The 21,267-nt window shown below is 39.2% G+C and overlaps 2 protein-coding genes across 6 annotated transcripts; one reads left to right on the top strand and one right to left on the bottom strand.

The window, feature by feature from the left end:
• Window positions 1-1,359: 1,359 nt before the first annotated feature.
• On the bottom strand, window positions 1,360-6,738 carry FKBP7 (FKBP prolyl isomerase 7). Its single transcript, XM_082314437.1, has 4 exons — window positions 6,212-6,738; window positions 4,405-4,556; window positions 2,013-2,146; window positions 1,360-1,696 (listed from the first exon to the last, which is right to left on the bottom strand). The coding sequence occupies exons 1-4, from the start codon at window positions 6,424-6,426 to the stop codon at window positions 1,535-1,537; spliced, it is 663 nt and encodes a 220-aa protein (XP_082170563.1). The 5' UTR covers window positions 6,427-6,738; the 3' UTR covers window positions 1,360-1,534.
• PLEKHA3 (pleckstrin homology domain containing A3) lies at window positions 6,738-20,129 on the top strand. Of its 5 annotated transcripts, none has more exons than XM_082314433.1 (8): window positions 6,738-6,916; window positions 10,880-10,996; window positions 12,461-12,604; window positions 13,273-13,409; window positions 14,394-14,558; window positions 15,733-15,776; window positions 16,335-16,450; window positions 18,234-20,129. In XM_082314433.1, exons 1-8 carry the CDS (start codon window positions 6,877-6,879, stop codon window positions 18,359-18,361), a joined length of 891 nt encoding a protein of 296 aa, XP_082170559.1. In that variant the 5' UTR covers window positions 6,738-6,876; the 3' UTR covers window positions 18,362-20,129. The 5 variants fall into 5 exon arrangements, with proteins under 5 accessions (XP_082170559.1, XP_082170562.1, XP_082170558.1 ...); XM_082314436.1 differs by having other exon boundaries at window positions 12,449-12,604; window positions 18,253-20,129; XM_082314432.1 differs by having other exon boundaries at window positions 12,449-12,604.
• The last annotated feature ends 1,138 nt before the right edge of the window (window positions 20,130-21,267 follow it).

The raw sequence follows: 21,267 nt of genomic DNA, 5'->3' as shown, positions 1-21,267 counted from the left end.
ATGATGGTAAAATGAGAGTATTTGTTAATAATTTAGTGTTCTCATGAATGTTTAATTGAAGTATCAGATTAAAAAACATGCTAAAACTTAGCTCAGTCTAATGTTTCATTTACAAAAGGGAACAACTAAAACTAGGGATAAGCGTTTCATATTACGATGCCATTACCACATGTCAACAGTTTGTTTAGATAACTAAAAAGTACCAGCCAGTCCACCTTCTGCATTTGGATTTTTAGGTCACAGCTGCTCTTGACTTTCTTTTCAGTTCAGAAAAAACTGCTTAGCAGAAAATGTTTTGGAAGCTTAGGAAAATAACAGAACTACATCCTTCCAACAAGACTTCAGGGGTGAAGGTCTTAACGACAGAAAATTGTCTGTGTTGTGGAGAATATGAACACCAGAGGGCACTACAGAATTGTGTCCAATACTGAGACTGGGCATGCGGCTGGTTACTATCCTGTTGAAGCTCTCCCCACGCTGTTTTAAACTGGGAAAGCAACTAAAAAATGTTTTTCTGCCTTTTAGAATGATGATAAGGATAACCTAGGTATGGAAGCTTTTTTACTTGCGCTGCCACTTTCACTGTGTACATCTGATTATTGCATGTGAAATGAATACAGCCACTGCTTTTTACATGAGAAGAGTGAAGGATGATACACAAGCATTATGATGACATCTGCATAAGCAGAACAGTTAACTAGCCTGAAGTACTGTCTACTAACTATTGCTACTTCTTTGCATTTTTCCAAAGTGAGGAAAACTAGAATGATGCCCAAATAATTACTTATGCTTATACAGAGTATCTCCCATTATCTTCCACCTCATCCAAGTAAATCACGACAGTGTACATTTTTAACTTGGCGTTGCTGAATAAACTTAATAATTTTACTAAGTCAAAGTTTAAAAACCCACTTAAAATACTGCTTTTTCATGACCACCGAATTATTCATGTTAATATTACAGCGAAGAGGTTATTTTAAGTTGCTTTAAAAACACTTATGGTTTTATCTTGACATTCCATGAACAGTGTTCATTTATTTTAAGGCCTTTTATAGTTAAATTTGCTGCAAATGGCAATTCTTCAAGAAGCTACGCTAGGAGCCTCCAGAGTTTTAACAGTTATCTTCCTGGGATTCTGTTTTCCCCTTTTCTTTTGCAGGGGATTGAGAAGTGTTCATCGGTTATGTTCTAACTATGTCAACAGGTACTGGAACCATTTTTGTGTGCTTGATAAGACAGAAAAAATTATTTTCGTCAGTATTTTACACAATGAGAAAGACTACTGAGCAATAAGGTAGATTAGGACATGACGGAAGAACCACTAATAATAGATCATGGTGTTTTCCAATTTTATTTCTTTCTTTTGAAATATCTAACACATTTTATTAGTTGAATGTTAAAAATAAGATTTTTACAGTCACCTTAAGAGATATAAAAAGATGCCACTATAAAAAAAAAATACAAAAAATTCTGTGACAAAGTATTATTATTTAAAATTCAGTGTACAGAAAACAGCCAAAGATTTTTTAAGTACTTAGAGTTCATCATGCTGGTAGACATTGTACTCCTTTGCTGATATGAAACCGTCTCCATCATGATCATTCTTCTTAAATATATCAGCTAAGATTTCATCATGGACTGAGGGATGACGTTTTTTTCCATCTCTTGCAAATTCTTCTTTCAAATACTGGCTTATCTAGAAGAAAAGAAAAAAGTCCGGCCATTGTGGCTTTTATGCCAGTACTCAAACAGCTGTCTTCAAGGACACTTGGGGTATATATGTAAGTTATTGTGAGTCCAGTGCAGACACGTCTGAAGTTTGTTTCCCAGCAAGTCTGAGACATACTAATGTATTAAAGTAAATTTCAACATTGCACAGTGTAGTTTGTGTAAGCATACAGAAGCTTTACTTGATGAACTGCAGCAGAGGCAGCTCATGTAAAGATAACACTGATGCAACTATACCTATAGTTTTATAAATTATTTATTCCAGATTAGTTACATCATATTACCTCAAGTTCAGAGAGTTTCTTGTCACTGTCCTTGTCTATTTGATTAAATGCTTCAACACTGCGAGGTCCCTTATTTACTGCATAAAGTTCAATCTCAAAGATCAATGTTGCATTGGGTGGAATCTTACCCTGTGCTACGAATAAAAGTAAAAAAAACATTTAAGAAATCAGACACTATAGCAGAGATCACACATATGATAAATTCACATGTAAAGCGTCTTTATTTTTCATTACAAAGGCCGTGTTAATATTCAGATTAAACTCTGAATTTAAATATTATACAGCTAGACAGGGAGATCGTTCAGAGTGTGCTAGATGAATGATTTTGAGATTGATTTGCAAACAATATACTTCCCTGGAACAAAATTATATTGCTCATATCAATTCAGGTACTTCTAAAAATTAAGAGAAGGGTTTGTGTTATGATGAAAAACAAGTATTTCTAAAGTTCTCACTCTTTCACATACTGTCATATGATGGGGCTTATTGAGAGACTGATTCTAAGACATACGCCTTTATTCAATATCTGCAATCTGATTTAAAAGATTACAGTAAGAGACCAATGCTCATATGCATTTTCTGTCTAGAAGAAACAAGCAGGCAATATCAGGTTTTACCAACTTACTATGAATCATATGTATGGTTAAAGGACTTGATGTAAAATAGTGTTTAAAAATATACATCTCATTAGAAAGAAGCAATGGGATGCAAGTCATCTGATTCACAAAAAAAAAAAAAAAACCAAACCCCAAACTACTGGAATATTTTGTCTGGTCTCTGAAGAAAAAAAACATGTTAGACTTCATTATTCCTGTGTCAAAGCATTTTCTGATATCTGATGTAAAAACACCACTGCCTATCAACAGAGGTCAACCTATCATGCATCTGGCAAAAAAAGGGAACTGAAGAGAGACAGTAACAAACTAATGAGGTCTAAAAGTAGTGCCAAAAAAGCATCAAGAAATCATGCAGTGTAAAATTAAAATATAAACATGCAAGGTGCTTCTATTCATAGCCAAAGCCAGTGAACATGACATCGTAACCTCGGAATTTTGACAGAATATTGAGCTTGTGCCCGTCCTTCATAAACTGAAGAAAAACTAAAGAATCTACTCTGTTTACTGACAGAAGGCGCACAAAACTATTACTCACACTACTCATCTAAAGTATCTATAGTAAAAATGACAGGTTTCAGAGTTCAAAAGATTTTAACCTTACAAGCTTTAAAAATGCAGAAGTTTTAAATATATCGGAATATAAATCGTGGTTTATGTACTACTTTGGAAAGAAAGATACAATACTAGAATTCAGTGCCGGTAGTTTACAAATATACATACCAACAAAGGAAAGATATGTAAAGATTTAGAAAGCCACATGCATCTTTTCTAATTCAAGATTAGGCAGGCATCTTCCCCAGCATGCAGGAATATGCTGACACAGAGGACAGGTATGCTGTAGGAAAATAATACTTTCTTGAAGTGCTACCTAGAACAAACAGTTAACACTAGTATTAGAGGTAAAGAACATACTTTTATTTGTGTCGGTGTTTTTACTTGTTGTTATGAGACTTACTTATTAAACATTATGCTCAAGGGGAAAAATTTATTCCTAGTAAACATCACTGGCTACAATGGAACTGTATGAAAAACAAAACTGGTGCATGGAATTCTGACATAATATCACTACCAAACAATTATTACGGAGCAGGAGCTACCTTTTCAGAGTCAGAGCTGAATTTAAGTTATCTACAATTAAGAGTGCTAAAACACTGCATAAAACTTTGACTGGATATTTTTTTTTTTTTTAAGTAGACTGCACACTTTAGCATCATAAATTCAAATCAGATTTCATGCATTGTACTGTTGCAATTATTATGTAATGTGATGATATCGTCCATTAACTATCCAGAATGTAAGCAGTATTTTAAACAAATTATTTCTACTTAGATTAATTCTGTGGCATGCACTGGATTACATTCCATTTTGCTCAGAAGATGCAGAATGTCATTAAAAGGCTAAGCAGGTAGGAGCCAACTAATAGGAACTAAACATGAGTAGCATATAATAGATTAAGACAAAAAATGCTGATATGAATCATGAAGATTTTTCTTTTGCTGTCAATTTTTCGTATTATGGCAATACTTGGAAAAACACATGGGGTGCCATGTGCTGAATTCTAATGCAAACTGCAAGGCCTGGGTGTGGGTCTATGATGAGGACTACTTAAACTGCATAGGAATGAGCAGGATTAGGCTGCACAGCTGCAGTCATCACCTGCAGTGCCTCCAAAAATAATGGAGCACCAATTCTTACAGTCATTTACAATACTGTACATTTGAAAGGACAAGAAAACAGAGGAAAGACAAAGTTTAGTATTAAAACTTCTTTTTTACCGTATCCTTGCTGTCCGTATGCTAATGATGGCGGAATGATCACTTTCCGTTTTTCTCCAGGACACATATTCATCATAGCAATATCTAACCCTTTTATGACCTGTCCAACACCCAGAACGAACCATTTTGGATGACCTTCATTTTGCGTCCGACTATTAAAAAGAATTGTGAGTGGATAACAGTGAATTTAGTATTTTACGCTTTTTTTATATAAAAATAGCTTTAAGTTAGCAGTCAGTAAATATGCACAGTAGATCATTAGAACATAAGAATATTTACAGTGCAAGAATACAAAGTATTAACACTGTTTTTCTGCTACAGTTATTAAAGGTCAAATCTTGAGATGTGTAAGGGGCAACCTCCTTTTGAAATAAAAAAAAGTAAAAAACCAAACTTATTACAAAAACATCCAATCTTCCTGATCATACACACTGCATGCCAGAAACAAGGTGCCAGTGCAGAAAGCCTGTGAGAAGAGGAGCACTGAGACCACTTCACTGCTAGGAAGCAAAAATGTCTTCAGCATTTCACATCGCTGTAGGATGGGATGGGACGGAGCATGCAGGGGTGTGTTGGGGGAACCTAGCAATCTTGGCTATAGTACTGTGTGCTCACCCACCGCTCTGTTCAGTTTAGATATTCAGTGCTTGAGCCAGCTTCTGGTCATATGAGGTATCCCCAGTATGGGAGCTACACTGAATGGCGACTGAGCAGCACGTAGCTCAAAAGTCAGAGGGCACCACTATACGTGCCAACATCAGTCAACAGGCAAAAAAATGCAAGAAAAATGGTACTGTTAAATGTAGAATTATCGTATACTGATTTTTTCTTAAATGATACAAGTCAGGGGAATGAATCAAGATTTTGTAATAAACTAGGCTACTGTCTGATCTGTCCAAATATGGGTAAGGAATAAGCTGGGTACCTGAAGGGAAGGAAAGACTCCCCTCCACAGTTTTGCACAGGTGAGTCCTGCCTCACTAGCAGGATGCACCACCATTAAAAGCAAGGCACTGTGAAAATAAAGCTTTTGCACAACGGTTTCTGTGCAAAGCAAGCTAAACCAAGCTGAAACAGCCTGAAGACAGATGGATGGGACAAAGCGAAAAAGCAAAAGCCTAAATGCTAACAACTGGGGCAAAGAGGAAGGCAGCACAAATTGAGGATGGAAGGAGAGACAGGGAAGGGGCATAAAGACTGCAAACCACTAGCGTAATGCAGTTGCCCTGCGCAATGCTAACTATGTAGAAGTGCATGCTATATTCAAGTTTCTGTCTAAAACAGTCAGTTTGTGTCCCTACCAGGAGCTCCTCCTCCAAACTTGAGTTCTTCTGCACAGGTTACAGCACAGAGCATGGCAGGTGATAACATGGCGGGTTTTCTTTCACCCTGCCCAAGGGGTTCTCCATGGGAGGTGTGGGCTACAAGCTCTCAGCGACCCTCCCAGTCTGTCCGCTTTGCTGGTGACAGCCACCAGTCTCAAGCCCAGCTTTGGTTTCCAGCTTATCTCAGCGCTGGTCCCTCTTGACCCTAGGTAAATCCTACATCCTTCAACACTTGGTTTTGGAAAAATAAAGGCTGAGATGGGGGGAAAATTACTAATGCTAACGTGGTCAGCATTGACCCCAAGCTGTGCCCACGCTGGGAGAGCAGCGGGTCCCGCTTACCCAGCTGAGGGGGCATGGCGGGCCCGCTCAGCCGGCTAAGCGGGACCCGCTGCTCCTGGGGGCGGGCAGGTTGTGCCACGTACACCGCCGGGCTCGGGCCCGCCTTCCCTTCCACCCTACCCGGTGCCCTGGGGGCCCACCTGCAGTAAAACTTGGATCCGTCGCCGGCCAGGAAACCGTCGTAGTGCGCGTTCAGCAGATCCCCCTTCTTGCTCTTCGGGCTGCAGACCTCCGGGAGGTGCAGCACCTCTATTTTAACCTCCTCCGCCAGCGCCGCCGCCGTGCCGCCTTCGGCCTGCGCCGGGGCCGCCAGCAGGGCCAGCGGCAGGAGGAGCAGGGTCAGCCCGCGGCCCATGTCGCTTCGAGGAGACCGCCGGCGTGGCACTGTCCCCGCTGGGCCGAGGGGCGGGCGGGGGCGGGGACGGGGCGGGAGACGCGGCGACGGGCCGGGCCCAGGCAGCCGCGGGGCGGGCGGTTCTTCGGGCCGACCCCGCCGCTCAGGAAGTGAAAGGGACGTCAGGAAACACCCCCGGGGCCGGGGGGCCGCGGGTGCCGGGGGGGCGGGGCCGGGGAGCGCGGCCGGGCGCGCATGGGAGATGCGGAGCGCCCCGCGGGGCGGGTGGCGCCGCCGGGGCCGCCGCGGGCCGCCGCTGCCGCCGCGCCTGAGCTGAGCGGCTCCGCCTCCGCGCGCGCAGGGAGCAGTAGCGGCGGGGACGGGAGGTGAGCGCCCATCCCCGCGGCGGCGGCGGCCGCCCTTTCCCCGCGGCGGCGCAGGAGGATGCGGCCCGGCGTCGGGCTCTGAGCGATGGAGGGGGTCCTGTACAAGTGGACCAACTACCTGGCGGGTAGGCGGCGGGGGCCGGGGCCTGGGGGGCGACCCTCGGTGCTGGGGAGGCCGGGGCCTGCGGCGCGGGGGCCGCTTGCCCTCGTCCGTGAGGCGCCGCTGCTGCGTCAGGGGGGTGCCGGCGTCCCGCGGGCGGCCGGGAGCAGTTTTTAACGGGCTGGCTGAGAAACCGTTCGCCGTTCGTGTTCGGAGCCAAGCCGCTGGGGAGCTGCCGCGCGTCGCGCCGGGGGCGGCGGAGGCTGCCGGCGCCCCGGAGGCGGCTGTCGCGGCGGGCCGCTGGGAGCCGGCCCCGGGGGCTGGGCGGGGGGCGGCGCTCCCCGCGCGCTTCCGTGTGTGTGGCGGGGGGGGGCGGCAGGCCGCTCCGCCGGCCGAGCCCCTCCGCGCCCCGCTCCCGGCCCTGCGGCCCCGGCAGCCTCACAGCCAAGATGTGGCCGGCCCCCCGGTCTTCCACGGGGGACTGGGAGGCCAGGTACCTCGCGAGACCTGGGCCGCGCCTGGCCGAGTTACTCGGGGACTCGGAACAGGTCAAGCTGCAGGGAAACGCCGTCTGACGGCCCGGCTATGGGGTTTTCCCCTCTCCTCTCAGCAATAGCTTTAATTTGCGGCATACAAACTTGCAGGGTATCCTCGCTTGCAGCTGGGGAATCATTAAGATTACGTCTTTAAATCTTCAGTGCTAAATGTGAAAGTCTGAATTCTCTTTTAATTTGCTTTTGGATGGTAATTTTCTTGAATCTGTGCTCCTGTATCCTAACCTGTAAAACAGATAAAAAACTTTAGTTCTGGGTGAAGTATTCACAGCGTGTGTTTTTTAGAAGTGCTGCAGACAAAAGTTCACCAAATGCCTGCGTTTGCCATCAAAGCTCTGGTTTGTTTGCCTCATACTCTGTTGTAATAGCGATACCACCTCCCTCTGGAGATAGCAATGGGTAGACAGTACTGTCAAGGTGAAACAGATTTCTCTTCTGACGCTGTAAGAGGACTAATTGTCCCTCCAGAGCAGATTGGTGTTGGATCATATACTGTGCTTAATCAAGCCTCGTGTTTGACTGCTTTGGCAATATCTTCTTTGGCACTGCACCTGTGCTGTTCTGCTTCAGCACATTCAGGTTCTGAATGTGGAGTGGGGTGAAACTCAATTCTGTTTTACATGGGCCACATTGCAAGAATCGCGCGCACTTGCTGCGAATTGAACTGTACAGGGTATAGTCTTGCGTTTTTCGGAGTAAATATGTGTCCACGTATACTGGCCTTGTGGTGAAAGAGAACAGTTGTACTGCAATGAAACAGATATTTGATAAGATATTTTTGTCACTTCTTCACAATATATGTAGAGAAGACACATGTAGGAAAAGTTCTGGTTATGAAAGAAATAATGAGTACAAGTGTCTTTTCGAAATAAAATGGAAATTGTCACTTTCACTTATGTGACCAAAAATGTTACTGTAGCAAAAGGTAAAAGGTCACAGCTAATGAGCCCTTGTGGTGTTTGAAATAAACTTCCCATTTGAAGTCTGTTATTTAATAAGTAAATATTCAACAATAACTGTGAATGCTGTACACACAGTAGATTCTTATATCAGCATGCAGCTAACTTCTGCTAAAAGTCAGTAGCTCTCTAAAATAGCAAACTGCAGAACCGTTCCTTCCGTGGGTGCTGGCCAACTGAGAGCATCTGCTCCTCTTGCATTTCAAAATTACAGTGTGTCAGGAATTCCCTACAATTGCCAGAATATAGGAGGGCAGCAAATTTAAAAAAAAAAAAAAAAAAAGTCTAATCATATTAGTGAAATTTTTAAATGTTAGTACCAACCTTCTTGTTACTCTACTATCTATTTTTATAGCCAGAAATAGGCTGTAGTACTTGTTGTCATTAATGGTAGAAGCCAAGCAGCAAAGGAGTTTGTTATTGTTGCTGAAGCATTGTGGAAAATATTTAGCTTCCTCCTTCATTAAAAGCAAACTAGAAATACAGCTTTATTTTTTCTCCCCTCAAATAATATGTGTGCATCTAAGAATTTGTGAAGTACAAACCTGTTAAATATTTTTGTCAAACATAGGATACTCCGTTTGCCCAATTTCAAATCAGAAGAGGTGTTTTTGTTCTTTAGCTTGCTTCTGTGAGGCACTTAGAGTCTTTCAAATCCTTTGCTTCTGTTTTGTCCAGTACCAGCATAATGTGAGGCTGGAATAATCATCCATGTAGGGTCCCTTTTTATCAGAATCGGACTGTTGAGACAGGCATTGACTTACCACCTGTGCATGCACTTAGGAGATAAGGGCAACACAGAGTCAATGTTTTGCAACACAGTGTAGCAGGAAAGAAAACACTGGTGCATTTCTGAGCTGCCTTTTACAGGACAGAGTCTTCACTAGAGTCATTTCATGTCTGTCTGCATATTCTTTGAGTATAAGTGGTAATGTACACATACAATTTGAAGTATTTCCTGTGGGAGTTGGTATCCCTCAATGTTTGTACTTTTTTTTTCATTCTGTTTTTATATCTGAGTGTGGATCTGCTTATTAGTTACCACTCTGCATTTTGAAAGACACAGATGCTTACCATTATAGCTAATAAATTAAAAGAAATAGTTACATGTTATTATTTGCTTATCATGGAATTGTGACATGATGTAATGGGGCCTGGTCTTATGCTTCTTGACTTAGTGTTAAGACTTGTAGTGACTTAGTGTAAGTCGTATGAAGCCTTTAGCTGTTTTTCAAGAGTCTGGTACCTGATTAAGCCTCCTGTGTTACAGTACACTGCTGCTGGGTGGCTGCAGCTTGCTCTGTTGGAATGGCAATTGGTAAGCGCCATGGACCACACCATCATATCGCCAAATACGTTAAGTTCTTGGCCACACAGTTATTGCCGTTCCAAACCCTAAGCCAAGCAGGAAGTTAAAGTTTGGTGTCGAGTTGTAAAATAGAGGGATAATCTGCTCCTATTGTACAGCTGATCCAGACTGTAATGGGCCAGTGTAATTGTTATGCTCTATGGAATATTTTAGTTCTATCTTGTTTTTAGAAACAAAGGTGATTTACTAGGGTAAATGGTTTGCATTTAGTATTATTAGAAATTAGGGCACCTATTCCAATGAGGGTTGAGTTATATGAAATAGCTGTTAAAAAAAAGAAAAAGGAAAAAAAAAAAAAGGAATGCTAATATACTTTAATCCAAGAGGGCCTATGACAATAATTTACTATGTGGTGTAATGCTGCATGGAGTTCTCACAGATATTTGTGTCTATGCATAAACTGCTCTGTTTTGTAGATGTAGTGATGTCAGAGATCATTATATAATTTTGCTAATGCAAAGGTGGTGAAAACCTTAGTAGAGGAGCTGGTGTATGCTGTCCTCACAAATGGACCTAGGAGTATAAGCCATGTCTCAGTTCCCCACCCAGTGCCTGACGCTAAATTGTCGTTGGGTGATGGAGCTGGGCTACTTTCAGAGAAAATGGTGTGTCAATAATTGTGTGAAATACAGAATTTTTCACTGAAATACAGTAGGCAGAGGAGACCATAGCATAGCAGTTTGTGACATCAGTCAATTTATTTGTGTCTTACAAGTAAGATCCTACGATCTTAGGAAAGTCTAACTGAAAAGCGTACTTGAATGAGAATGGTTCTTCAGAGGTATGTAATTTATCAACCTTCAAAATAGGATTCCTTGGTGGCTAAATTAAAATTTAATTTTGCTCTAGAATGGAATATAATGAAAACTGAAATACTGCCGGTCTTGCATCCTAAAAGAATGAGAGTGAAATATCCATATAATACTGGTTTGGTTATAGAGCAGCTCTGGTCTTCAGACTGCACAGATTGTTTACTTCCTGGTGTGTTACATGAATAATTTAATGTTTGCATTTTTTAGAAAAGTTTTAACAGCCAAAGAGCTGAATTTGATTTGCAATTTAGTAATTAGACTAAACTTTCCGTTTCATGTTTTTGATCTCGCTAGGTTGGCAGCCTCGGTGGTTTGTTTTAGACAATGGGATATTGTCATACTATGATTCACAGGATGATGTTTGCAAAGGCAGCAAAGGAAGTATAAAGATGTCTGTGTGTGAAATAAAAGGTAAGAGTTAATAGTTCTGCTTGGGGAAGTTTTAGCTGCTAGGGAAATAGAAAAGATCACCCAACACACATTTTGCATCACAAGTTTTTCCCCCTCTATTTTTGTTTATCTGTAGTCCAATATGACTGCTTCATAGTTCACAAATAGTAATGAATGTGAATTACGAAACGGTGACAAAGAAAAATGTTTTTGACAGAGCTCCATTTTGAGATTTAGAACCCACCACGTATTCCTTTTTGTTTTAAATAGTTGTGTGCATGTGGCTTATGCTTGGAGTTACCTTGGCTAGTTATTTAGTTCTACTGCTTATCCCTCTTATGACCAGGGGTAAGAGACTGATCCATAAATGTTAGGTTTTTCAGAAGAGCGGCACCAGTGACCCAAGAGGGGAGATTCTTATAAACCGGAGATATTTAGTCTTTTGTTTTCCTGAGTCATTTTTACTTTAGTTACTGTTAGCAGCTGCCCACGTGCATAGGTGATGGATGTATTACAGTTAGTAAGTGAACTGTTTGTGTCAGACTGTGAGTTTAGCCTTTAGTGTATTCCAAGCTGTAGGTCAACCTCCTTGGCTAATAGCAAGGCATTGTCTAACTCTCTGTTACTTTCAACTCTTGACCTCTTTCCAGATACCTGCAGATGAGTGGGCTTGTGATGTGGGTACTTGTATATTAAAAAGGGGGACTTCTTATTTCACATGGGCCACCAAGTACTTTTCATGTGGTAACTCCTTTTGTTACTGTTTCCTTGGTGTAGATGAAATCAGTGATGTAAAGTGGAAGATCCCATTTTTTGGCCATTCTAATTGTTCATTTTGCTTGTCATTTTGTTCTTTTGGTGAAGGAAAGATAATGGTTGAGGTCTAGATTTGGTGCAGTCTCCTGCATCCGTGGCTAGTGGGGAGTGGGTCTGGAGGAACTGTGGTTGATAACATGAAACTCATCAGACTATTCAGTTAAAGATGTAGTATTGAATATAATAGATCGTAAACAAAGTCCACCTCAGTTCTTGGTTCTAGGACTCTGAGACCTGAAGCCAGATTTCGTCTAGAAGGGAGATTATTTCAGTTTTTAGCCTATTCCTCCGTAAGTACTTGCCCTTGCAACGAAACTCCTCAGTTTGTCATGTTTAGACCAGGTTTGGAATACAACAGTTATTATAGGTTCATACACAGCATATTCTTAATGCAGAAAGGGAACGCCATTGTACTTGAGTCTGGCCACTGGTCGGTGTCTTGTGTTCCTACCTGTTGACTTGAAGGCACGCCGGGGAGAAGGGTTGAGCAGCCTTGGGCTTTTTGTTATTTAGCAGTGGTATACTGTGACTTACTGTATTACTATGGGATTGTAATAAACATTTTAAAGTTCTTTAATCAGTATTTAATAAATAATTGTTACTGAGTTGAGGTTGTTTTTTTCTTTCCAAATTGTTTTTTTTCTCCTCTATCATAAGTTCATACAACAGACAACACAAGAATGGAGCTAATCATCCCAGGGGAACAGCATTTCTATATGAAAGCAGTTAATGCAGCCGAAAGGCAAAGGTGGCTTGTAGCACTAGGGAGTGCAAAAGCCTGTTTAGCAGATACCAGAACTAAAAAAGAAAAAGGTATGTGTGTTACCTAGAGCTTATACAATCTTACCGCTTTTTCAAATGCTTGTTTACAGATAATGATAGTGCAAATATTGTGGTAGAAAGTTATTGTTTATAAATCGTAATTATTTCTAGTCATCTAGATGGTAAATTCCTCCTTGATGTTTCAATTAGAGGTCACCTCCGTTGACCTCTTCTATCTTAAGAAGCTGAAATACTAGCAACTTATTGTCATTACAAGAAAAGAACAAACATACTGTTTGTAGCTCTTGTGAAGCCATTTAATTTCCACTGTTTTGGTTTTTTATAGTTACTATTTTTTCATAATTTTTCTTGGATTACTTAATGTAACCATTTCCAGCCACTCTGGTGGGAGTAAATTTCATCCACTAATTTTTTTCTACGTTACATTGCAGTTAAGAAAGACTTCAACTTTATCTTTCCTAGTAATGTGCCTCTTTCTTAATGATAATTAAATTAGCATCAGTTATCCAAACAGACAAACTATTTTCTGCCTCGAGTGAAGTTCTTGACTCATTGCAGAATCCGGTTTTCCTCAAACTTAAGTGAAAGTTTAAGTGAAGTTTTAAATTAATATTTAAATTTAAATGAAAAGTGCTTAAAAATTAAAATGTGTACATACATTGTATGCAATAAATTGATATTTCCTTTATTTTTTATAGAAATAAGTGAGACCAATGAATCTCTTAAAACCAAAATGTCCGAACTTCGTCTCTACTGTGATCTTTTAATGCAGCAAGTTCATACAATACAAGAATTTGTTCAACATGATGAGACTCGCTCTCCTCCCAGCATTGAGGTACAGAATTTCTAGAATGCCATTGGAGAACCTAATTATATAATACACCTCAAGTTTCTATTGTTGGGAGATTTAACCTAAGGTCAATTTTTGAGTGCTTGTGTGTATGTAATACTAACAGTGATTATATGTGCATAAAGTACCTGGATGATTTAACTGTAATTGTAACACGCATTAGGAAGGAATTATGTTATTGAGTCATTTGGTTAAAAGGCCAGAAGAGCTGCCATAGGAGTTATCCAATAATTTGTCTTGTTTTGCATCTCTGTTATGGGCAGAGTAGTTGAAACGATCTTGTTTGTCCATTCGTTACTTCCTTGTGTATGAGGGTATTCCATTTTGTTATCAGTGAAAGCTAGTGTTACAGGTATTGGAAACCTGCAGTGTAGGTTAGTCTCTCTGAATATGTGCAAGTAAAATTGTTCTAGTGTTTCTGCTTTTGAATGAAACTTAGTAGTGGAAATTATGAATGGCTTCATTCTTTACACTCTTGAGCAGTGTGTGGACAACATTGTTCTCCATTTAGGGCAAAGCAAGGGGTTGAGGCTTAGTCACAACACAACAAATTGTTGTCTGTTGACAGCAAGGTGAAACTGACCTGCAGGCTCTTCGCACTGGAGCGATAAAGCTGTTTGCATGTTGTGCTGCAATTCATTTGTTTCACTGAATGATCTTCTGATACTAGTTAGTCACTCTGAGACAAGCTTTGTAGTAAAAACGTTACAGCATTGTTGGCTGATACCCTAAAGAAATTCAGATGTCAGAAAGAAATTACAATGCTGTCACGTTTGTTTGCTTAAATAAACCTCATTGGAAGGTGTACATTTTCTTAAATAAAATGGGAAATGGAAGTTCGTAATGGTAAGGAGGAAAATTTGTGTGTGTGTGTGAGTGGTGGTGGGGGTGGTGGGGGAGAGTTGTACTTGCATCTTTTCTTTTTTTTTTTTTTTTCTTGCTTATGCTTGGGCTTTCATTTATTTTCAGAACATGAATGAAGCCTCTTCCTTGCTTAGTGCCACATGTAATACATTTATCACAACACTTGAAGAATGTGTGAAGATCGCTAATGCCAAGTTTAAGCCAGAAATGTTCCAGCTGCCTCACCCTGATCCCTTAGTTTCTCCTGTGTCGCCATCACCTGTCCAAATGGTTTAGACATTTTGAAATACTATTTTTTCTAAGTGTTGTGTTGTTGGTTGGATGGGGGGAAGAACGGCAGAAGACTATGCAATTGCTACGTGCTATGATGTCAACAGTTGAAATCTTGACTCTGTTATGATCAGTACCAGTCCTAAATATAAATGACTAATTTTCCATTCCCAGTCTTTGTTTGCTGGCCTTTACACAATCAAAGTAATTTATATACGTGTGAAGACCCTGTGATGAGGTATCTGTGAATGAATGAGGTTTAACTTTTCCTCAGTTCAACTGTTTCTTTGTTTTTTAGAATGCTAACTGTACACTGATCTTAAATTTTATAACCTTGCCTCCTGTTTAAACAGATAAGTGCCTTGTGGCTTGAAGCACTTCAGCAAGATAGCATATCTTTCAGTGTATATAATTGAAAATATTTGTATTAATCTAACATGCCCTTATTTAACAAAAAGGTAAATAATGGTAAAGATATTACTTGTATAACTCTTCACTACTGATTATTTCCCTTAGAAGGACAGTGTATGTGGAATCATCTTAAATGTCTTCTTGATCATATGTATAGATTCCAAGATGAGCTGTATTGTGGGATTTTGTTGTGGGAATCCCATTCTTTGCACTTGGATCTCTTGTCTCTTTATCTTCAATCAGTTTACTTACAAAGCTGATCATTATTGATTTAAATTAATAACGTCCTTTGATATGCATAGAGATTTGGCAGTGATATCAGAAGAACCACAAGGAATCAAGAGGCAGTGTTTGGCTTTATTGTGTAATGGGGAATTTAAGTGGGCATTTGGTAGAGGAAAAATGTCTTGATATTTCTGTCCATCATAGCAATTAACAAATGGCTCTATGAGTAACTTTGGAGCAAGAGAGAATGAATTCCATAGAAACTAGGTAGTATTTTTTGTAATAAACTATTTCCTGTGTGAATGCTTTAAAATTTTTAATATTGATGGCAATCCATCTGTTTTCATATAGTTAAATCAGATTTTTAACTAAGAATCGTTGCTTTTAATTAAAAAAAAAAAAGCCCTCCCTCTTTGTAGAGACTGTAAATAAAGTAAAAATTAATGTAGGTGTGCATACTGTACTTATAAGTAGCTTGTGACATTTTTGGTGTGGTTTGTTGTTTGTTTTTTGTTTTGTTTGTTTTTTTTCCCCCTAGATGAAGCGTTCCATTAGCCACCCTGGTCCTTGCTATTCAGAAAGGTAATTTTCTATTTCATTAAGCTTTTTTCTTATGTCTCGGAAAACCTCCCCGAACCTGCTAGCATTAAAATCAAAATGTGAGAAGAATTGTCTACTGGGGGGAAGGGGGAATTGAACGGCATAAATTGATCTAATTTTGAAAACTAAGGGTGCAGATTATCAGTGTTGGCAGCAAATAATGCAGCTGCTGTCTCTTAATACACTATAAACATTTCTCCATGCTAGAAACTTTATGCAAGTGACTTATTCTGACAAGTGCATGAAATTGGACACAGAGCTTGAAACACTAACATTCTTTTTGGGCCAGTATTTCAGGTTCTTGCATTATTTTCTTCTGCATGCAAAGATTATATTACATTTTTATTTCCATTTTCAGGCTTTATAATTTTGAAAATTAAGAATGTTCTGTTGACTGTGCCATTTTTAGTTTAGTGTAGTGAAAAACGCTGATACTAACAGTTTAATCTAAGCACCAAAATTATTTTAAATTAAAAGTATATTAAGTTTGTGTGGGTTGTTACAGATTTTGCTTACTAATAGATCTCATTTCTTTTGTAGGAATAATCACTCTGTAAAAGAACCAATTTCATCCCTTCACCGATTTTCACAGCGGCGCAGAAGAACATACTCGGATACAGAATCTTACAGTGATACTCCCTTTGAAGATTCTCAGAGTAAGTTTGGAAGAGGGATGGTTTTCTTTTGTATATTTCTGTACAATTTATTACCCTGTTTACAGCAGCTGTTCTAGTGCTGATATCAGCACAAGGAAAAAAGTTTTCTTAGTTACGCAAAGTTTTGGTTGTAAGATTCTGATATTATAAATCAAAGCACCTGTGTAGTTTGTTATGTGGCTGACTTTTGCTGGCTTTCATCCATCTTGAAAAGGATCTTCCAGCTGGAGTAGTTGTATTGAAATCAGTGAGACAACTGGCAAGATAAAATAGAGACATAACCAGAAAAGTGTTGTTTGTACTAATAGAATCTTACATGAATGATGTTCTGGTAGGTGGTGCGAAATACTGTTGTTTGCCACCTGCTTGTTGTCACAAAACAAATTCTCGTTTCTGTGACCCCTGTGAGTGGCAGGGGGTCGTTTCCACCCCGTGCATTGTGGAAAGATTGTTCATTTCGGTGGCTGCTTGCCTTTTGTAGAGAATGGCACTGTTCTGAAAGAGTGCAGCCTTGCCAATAATAAATAAAAGCAACCCAAAAATTATGAAACGTTGTCATGATCAGAATATTATTCCCTCTTGATCAGATGGGCCTACTGAGTTAGTAGCCAGTTCTTCTGTGACTTTTCCTTTTGAATCTTGCTGTCATTTTGACTCCATCCTAACTCCTCTCAGGGAAACTTTGACTAGTTCTTCTTGACTAGTTCTGGTTTAGTCTTGCTTCCTTTTGGAGTGCCTGGTGCCTCACTTGGATTGAAAAAACCTGAGGCCTATGCCTTGCTGAAAGCCCACATGAGCACAAAGAGGTACTAATGCTTTACATTCTATCATGAAGCAAGTGTTTGCATCTCCGCACCATTTCCTTGGTTCTCTGATGCTCACGCGTTGCAGGGTGACCACCTCTTTCACCTCACTCATCTGCTACCAGCACAGGGTATGCCAGCATGTATCCCAAGTTAATAAACTTAGTTTAGATCCTATTCTGTGTCTCATTGCTAATGCGGGTGCACATCAGTCTAGCGTCTTATAACACAAGTCTTTTGTTGTTACCATGTGGACCTTCTGGTGTTGGTTACCCAATCTGACTCTTTTCAGGACTGCTGAGAAGAGTCTTTGTCTTGTGTGTTTCTGCTAATACCAGGCTTTTTTGGTTTCTTACTAAGTAGTTCTAGTTTCTAGCTCAGTTTCTCTGTTTTTTTGTTTTCTTTTACTGTGTTAGAAGCTCCCTCTACCTTCCAGTTATCTTAGTTCTTTCTCTTTCCTGTCAGGTAGCCTAGCAATACTCAACTTGGATGACTCAAGTGAGTCATCCATTTCATTTTAATAATAGAAAATGTTTTAATTAAATGCTTATTGATGCATCAGTTCTTTAAAAACAAAAAAAAAGTTCATGTGTTCTTCATACAGAATATGTCTGCACCTCACAGATTACTGTCCTTCATAATGTAAAAATTGTGGGGAAAACAAAACAAAACAACAACCAAAAAAAACCCCAAAACAAAACCCTCCTGCCCCCCCCCAAACAGAAACAAAAAACCCACCAAAAGAAAAAGCCCCCCAAAAAAACAAAAAGGAAAAAAAAATTACTTGATTTACACTGTCTGAACATTCTTCATATCCATCATCCTTGGGCATGATACTGATTGAAATCGTTCAGGAAAAGTCCAGAGTAATTATGCTACTGATTGCTTATGTATAGGAAATAGTTAGCAAATAGAATAACTGATAGATTGGATGAGGTTTTTTGTACTTGAAAATTAAATACTTACTGATATCTTCGTAGGATCTGCTCACTGTTCTAGAAGTGTTGTCAATGGAGATCTGGTATCATCAACCATTCCTGAAGAAAATAGATCAGTATCAAAGGAGAGATCTGAACTGGAAGAGACTCTTTCATCCTTTTCTTCTTGAAGAAACTGAAAGTATTCAATTTTCTATAAATAATGCTATGCAAAGGCTGCTGTAATTACACTGTTGTTATAGGAAGTAGTCATTTCCCTTTTTAGAAGGATTTCTCTGCACTTTATAGAATAACATAAAAACTATCTTTGAAGTGTATTTTATCTTTGTATAGTTTATTTGCAAGAGTATTTTCCTAATATTTCACAGTTTGAATGTGCATTTTTTGGAACAAATGATGGCTTAACAGATAAGCATTCACATTTGTATATGTAGCTCTTTTTAAAAAGTGTGAAGGTCTGACCGATACATTAGTAAACCTGCAGGTTATAAACTTCAGCAAAAAGGTTTCTTTTTTTTTTTTTTTTTTGAGGAAATGCAACTTGTGCCATGGGCCTCTTGGTCATTTGTACCAGGTCATCCACCAGGAGCTGTGATTAGCCCTGCAGTGGCTTTTTTGCCTGTGTAAGGGGTGTGGGAATGGGTACTAATGGGTCTACTCTATCAGCTTGATGGTAATTGACATTGCCTTCTTTAAGAACATAAGGATATACATAATCCGGTCCTTATTTTTAGCCAATGAAAGTAGAAATATTTAGTGTATTTTTCTAAACAAATGTATAAAAATAACTTAATATGAAGCATTTGTACCAGACATTGGATATTTAATAATTTTTATTTATTTATTCTTTTTTGCATCAAAAATTTCTACCTACTTTCACTTCTAAATATCTACTAATGGCTTCAAAATGTGCATAAATTGTTTCTGGGGTGTATAGCATCACAAGTAGCTAATGCAGCACTGTTAAGATTTACTCTACTCACTTAAGATGTGTTTTTAGCAAGTATTATAGAAGCAAGAGCTGAAATATTAGACCATTAAGCTGGTGTTGTAATGAATATTTGTATCTATACATATTTTATTTATGACATATTTATACAAAAGGGAGCTTCTGTTTTTGTGACTTCTTTATATCATTTGAGGATGGTATACACCAGGAGATGGATCTGCTCTCAGTTGCATCAGTGTAAATTTGCATTAACTGTAAGTGAGATTGGAGTCTGACTCTCTTAATAATTAGGGAGTAATGTAGTATAACAGTGCCTACTAGGACCTTGGTCCATAAGGTTGTTAGTGTTAGCACTGTAAGCTTTTGGGGATTTTTGGGGTATTCATTTAGAGATAAACTTGGTGTATAAAGTCTTAGCTGTAGAGCACTTTAAGCAAGCCATTTACTGTTTTTGATTTACACAATTGTTTAATAAATGTACAGGGTTTTTTGCACTCAAGCACATACCAAAATCTGGTTTTTATAATCAAATCTTTAATTTGGTTTAACTAGTCTTCCTTTTTTGTATATTAATAATTTGGTGGTTTTGAAGCAGGCTGGAAAGGACAGATGGGAATGGAATGGAATGGAAGCTTTTGTTTATAAATTTCTGGAATGTTGATTTATCTGAATCAAAATAGGTCCAAACATTGAGGAAAAACATATGAGCTGTTGCCCATATATAAAATAGCAGTTTATAAACCATTATGTCAGGGTCAAATGGAATGGAATGGCTCGTACAAGTGAAGTTATTTGTGGATACCAGCTCAGAGCTGTCATTTGTGCTTGGTTCTGTGAGTTTTCATGCAACTAGCATTTGCATATGCATATCAGCCACACACATGGTTGTACATTATTTTTTTCTGAAGGGTTGCTTTAATGTATTCTGTATGACACTTATGACAATTGTAAAAGTAAGTATTAAAAAAGATGTTCAGAGAAGTAAACTACATGTTGCAGTGAGAGTGTTGTCTTGAGTCATATGCTGTCTTAGAGCTGCTTTTTGAAATTTCACTGAAGTTTCTGCCAGCTTGTACAGTATTAAGTACATGTCACGGTAACAAATATCTTTTTCTGGCTTTCAGCTACTACAGAGAACATAATTTGGACTCTATATTGTGCAAAAAATCTCTGAGACTGATCAGTGCATGTAGTAGTAAATAATTTTAAATACTGCCACAGATAGGGTTGTTTAGACAAAAGTTGTAATGATTCGATTCAAGCACAAAATTTGCATGTAATTACTTCAGCACTGTTTTGGGTTTCTCCATGTCACTAAAGCTGGAACGATGGCTTTGTATATATGTAACATGTTCCTGCTAAAGTTAAATCAGCCTTTTTATATATACCTGGGCCAAACACTGTGGCAAAAATCCTAAAATGTATTTCAATGAAATCAGTGAAGATGATATGCCATCATACTTCTGGCATCTGGCGCGAAGAAGTCATTTCTGAAAATGATACTTAGCTGGCTGAATCACAATGATCCATGTGCAGTAAGACTAAAAAAAAATCTGGATGCTCTTACATTTTCATTTCCAAGTTTAGGGAAGAGCTTATCAGGAATGCCTAATTGTATCATTCTTTCTGGTGGAGAATGGGAGCTGAACTTCAACACAGAATGTGTAATTAGTACTTCTAGTTTTGATCTCAATTGCTTCTGAAGAGATCAATCTGAAACCAATTTTTTAAATAGTATTTATCATTTAAAGAATATAAGCATACTGCATATATTTAGGTGAAAAGTGATAACATAGTTACTGAGTTATATCTCTGAAGTCTCTGACATCGGATAATTAGAAATGGAATGTGCTTAAATGGCTTACCAGCTTGTACTATAAAGAATTAATGATCAGGCACTCAATGATTTGGAGATTTGTGAATACTGAGATTACAACGTTCAAGGGGTTTAAACTTCTGAAAATTAATGTTTGTATTTCTTTCCACTTAGTGTACAGTAAGACCGCTTGACTTTAAATTTTTTTTCCCCAGAGAAAGCAATCTTTGGGATAGGAATACTTCAGAGGTTGCTTCTGAATAAAAAAAAAAGTACTTAATTTATTTAAAAATTGAAATCACAGCTATTTG

The sequence above is a fragment of the Platalea leucorodia genome, assembly GCF_965183815.1.
Source record: "Platalea leucorodia genome assembly, chromosome: 5".
NCBI lineage: Eukaryota > Metazoa > Chordata > Aves > Pelecaniformes > Threskiornithidae > Platalea > Platalea leucorodia.
Note: the sequence above shows the minus strand (reverse complement) of the source record. Positions and strands in the feature narration are given on the sequence as shown.

Excerpts from the sequence above, each read along its gene's own strand:
- FKBP7 (XM_082314437.1), bottom strand. The coding sequence starts at position 6,426 with ATGGGCCGCGGGCTGACCCTGCTCCTCCTGCCGCTGGCCCTGCTGGCG. Across the intron at positions 4,557-6,211 it reads GGATCCAAGTTTTACTGCAG|TCGGACGCAAAATGAAGGTC; the intron begins GTGGGCCCCCAG and ends TCTTTTTAATAG. Across the intron at positions 2,147-4,404 it reads ATACGGACAGCAAGGATACG|CACAGGGTAAGATTCCACCC; the intron begins GTAAAAAAGAAG and ends TTTTATTCGTAG.
- PLEKHA3 (XM_082314436.1), top strand. The coding sequence starts at position 6,877 with ATGGAGGGGGTCCTGTACAAGTGGACCAACTACCTGGCGG. Across the intron at positions 6,917-10,879 it reads GTGGACCAACTACCTGGCGG|GTTGGCAGCCTCGGTGGTTT; the intron begins GTAGGCGGCGGG and ends TGATCTCGCTAG. Across the intron at positions 15,777-16,334 it reads GGTCCTTGCTATTCAGAAAG|GAATAATCACTCTGTAAAAG; the intron begins GTAATTTTCTAT and ends TTTCTTTTGTAG.